This window comes from Galeopterus variegatus, unplaced genomic scaffold (genome assembly GCF_000696425.1).
Source record: "Galeopterus variegatus unplaced genomic scaffold, G_variegatus-3.0.2 Scaffold2648, whole genome shotgun sequence".
Classification (NCBI taxonomy): domain Eukaryota; kingdom Metazoa; phylum Chordata; class Mammalia; order Dermoptera; family Cynocephalidae; genus Galeopterus; species Galeopterus variegatus.
Window position 1 is genome coordinate 146,052 of NW_007728759.1, and position 2,847 is coordinate 148,898.

The 2,847-nt window shown below is 33.1% G+C and overlaps 1 protein-coding gene across 1 annotated transcript in view; it reads left to right on the top strand.

Annotated features, from left to right (window-relative positions):
• The window catches only part of LOC103598507 (potassium channel subfamily T member 2-like), a gene marked incomplete at its 5' end in the record, with an annotated part of 230,756 nt that overhangs the window by 117,921 nt on the left and 109,988 nt on the right, over window positions 1-2,847 (top strand). The window contains 1 exon segment of the mRNA XM_008582500.1: window positions 2,245-2,417. Within this exon segment, the coding sequence (XP_008580722.1) occupies window positions 2,245-2,417 (173 nt within the window).

Below are 2,847 nucleotides of genomic sequence, written 5' to 3' on the forward strand. Positions count from 1 at the left end.
TTGTTTTCCATTCTTTCTTATGCCTTAGACTTTTCTTCTGGATTCATTTTTTCTAGCTCCCCGATTACAGCCTTTAGCAATCCTATTAACGAGATTCTGTTTGTGGTTGTTGAGACTATTCTTTCCATTATGGTTTCTCCCGAAATGGCCTTATATTACCCTCAGTTTAAAGGACAGTTTTGCTTGGTGTCTAATTCTAGGCTATTAGTTGTGTGCATGTGTGTGTTTTAGCATTCAAGGACTGTATTTACCACTTTCTATTCTCCAAGTGACTGTTGAAAGTCAGTCGTCATTCTAACTGCTGTTCCCTGTACGTCGTCTCTCTTTTCTTTGTGTCTGTTTTCAGGTCTTCTCATTGTCTTGGTTGTCCTGCTCTTTCATTCTGATATATATGACTGTCCATTTCTCTTTATTTGGATTAGGATTCATTCAGCTTCCTGAACCTGATGATTAGGGTTTTTCATTACTTGTTGAAAATTCTGTCAATATTTACTTGAATAAGGCTTCTTTCTGATAACAAAAAATTCTGCTCTGACCAGGTCAGCTAACTTGCATTGCCTTGGGACATCTGGGATGTCAGTAGTCACATCCACAGGTCCTAGAAGATGTTCTCATAATACTGTTTTTATTTAGGAGCAGAGATGATGGCATCAGACAGTCATAAAATAACCTAGAATAAATAAAATAACTTTTAACCCTTACCGTAGATCCTTGTGTGTAGGATATAACCAAGTAACAATCCCAAGTGATATGCCATGTACAACCAGTAGAAGAACTGATGAATTGACTAGGTGAGGCTGTCTCCTTTCTCCTTCGATCCTTCCCCATTCTGTAATTATACGATGCTAAGCTCTGCTCGCCCTCTTTGGAGCACATTTTTCAGGATGATCTGACCTATGTGATGCCCTGATTACAACTGCCATATTGGCTCAATAAATCCTATACTTTACACATTGTGCCTCAGTTTCTTTTATGTCAACATTTCTGACTCTCTGTTATCTCTTTTTCAGATATTCTGATTAAATATAAATTAGATGTTCTCTTACTATCTTCCAAGTTTTTTAATTTTTCTACCCTATTTTCTATCTTTCTCTGTCTTGCATTATAGGTAATATCTTCAACTCTGTTCTGCAGTTGATTCCTTCAGCTGCATAATATGTGTGATTTTAATCATCTTTTGAGTTATATTTACTAGTTAGTTCTAGAAGATATGTACAAATAGATATAGATATTACTTCTAACATCCACCGGTTATATGTTATTTTAAATAGACTCTTCCTCCTTGTTTATATTTTAAATGCTTTCTTTTATTCCTTTGCACATATTAAAGATGCTCATTTTATATTCTGAATCTAACAACAGCAAAATTTGTAGACTTTGTCATTGAAATATCTTGTTTATTGTTTCTGTTTACTCATGGTGCCTTGTTCCTACCAGTGTTTTATAATATTTTATTAAGCAATAGTGGCAAAGAATATTCCAGAAGTGATGAATATTTCAAAGAGCTAACTAATCTCAACCCAAATACATAAAAAGAAATCCATACAGAGACATATAAAGGTGAAAGAACAGAATACCAAAATAGTTCTCCATGCAGGTAATTTAGCTTAAATTAACCTTGGTTTAGTAATGCTAATTCCAGCAAATCCTAGACTCCAGGAAGTAGTAAAATAATTTCAGGCCAACAGTGAGTTTTGGTAATGATTTGTTCTTACTTCTGTTGTTGATGTTATTATTATTTTACTTTTGAATATTTGCAGCATCATCTTGCTAGCTCAGCTATGCATTTAAAAAGTTAGGGTGTTTTGTTTTCTGTTTTGTTTTGTTTTCTTTTCTTTTTTGATCCATCACTTTAGGTATTCAGTACCGGGAATGTACCTGAGATTATTTGATCATAATATTACTACATTTCTGGAAATGAAAGTCAGAGGTAGTTAAACCTAAATACCCAGATGTCAGCTAGCAGTAAGTTTTAGTTTGCAGTAGAACATGTACACACACATGTTGCTGACTCTTTCATCATCAAGCTACATACCTGCAATTCATTTGCCTTGTCCAGGCACATCTTTATTTCCTACTGCAGGTTAGAGAACTGGGCCCAGAAAAATGTAACTGTTCTCAAATTTGTTAACAAATAAGGATCTTCTTGGTTAGATTCATTTTAATTTCCATTTATCCTAAAGTTTTCACTAAATTTTAGTGGAGTATAAAATGGCATTTCTTTGTATAATTTTTCTTCTGTAGAGTTGCCAGCATAACTACTATGAGGACGCAAAAGCCTATGGATTCAAAAATAAACTAATTATAGTTGCAGCTGAAACAGCTGGAAATGGATTGTATAATTTTATTGTTCCTCTCAGGGCATATTATAGACCAAAGAAAGAACTTAATCCCATAGTACTGCTATTGGATAACCCGTAAGTATATTTCAAAATACACAAACAAGACAAAGAGCTTTTAATGTTATAATATTTACAACTAAAATAATTTACTTTAATTTGCTGATGGTATTTTAAATCAGATACATTATGGTACATGATTCATTGGGAGATATATTCTGTGCTATGATACAAAAAAGTCATTGAATATGGTTATGTTTCACAAATGCTACTTAAAACATCACTGGAATACTCAGATTTTTATTTAAAACTATTTTGCAAGTGCTAATCTATTCACAATGTGATGGAAAACAGGCTACTAAAATAGCTACTGCAATTTTCCTTAAATTAATCAACTAGCCTGAAAAATCTGTCAAAACTGGAAAATTTTGTTGTCATACTAAAGAACTATATTATCAGAGAAGCATTTACTGATCTAGTTTTATATGTTATACCATGAAGCATCATC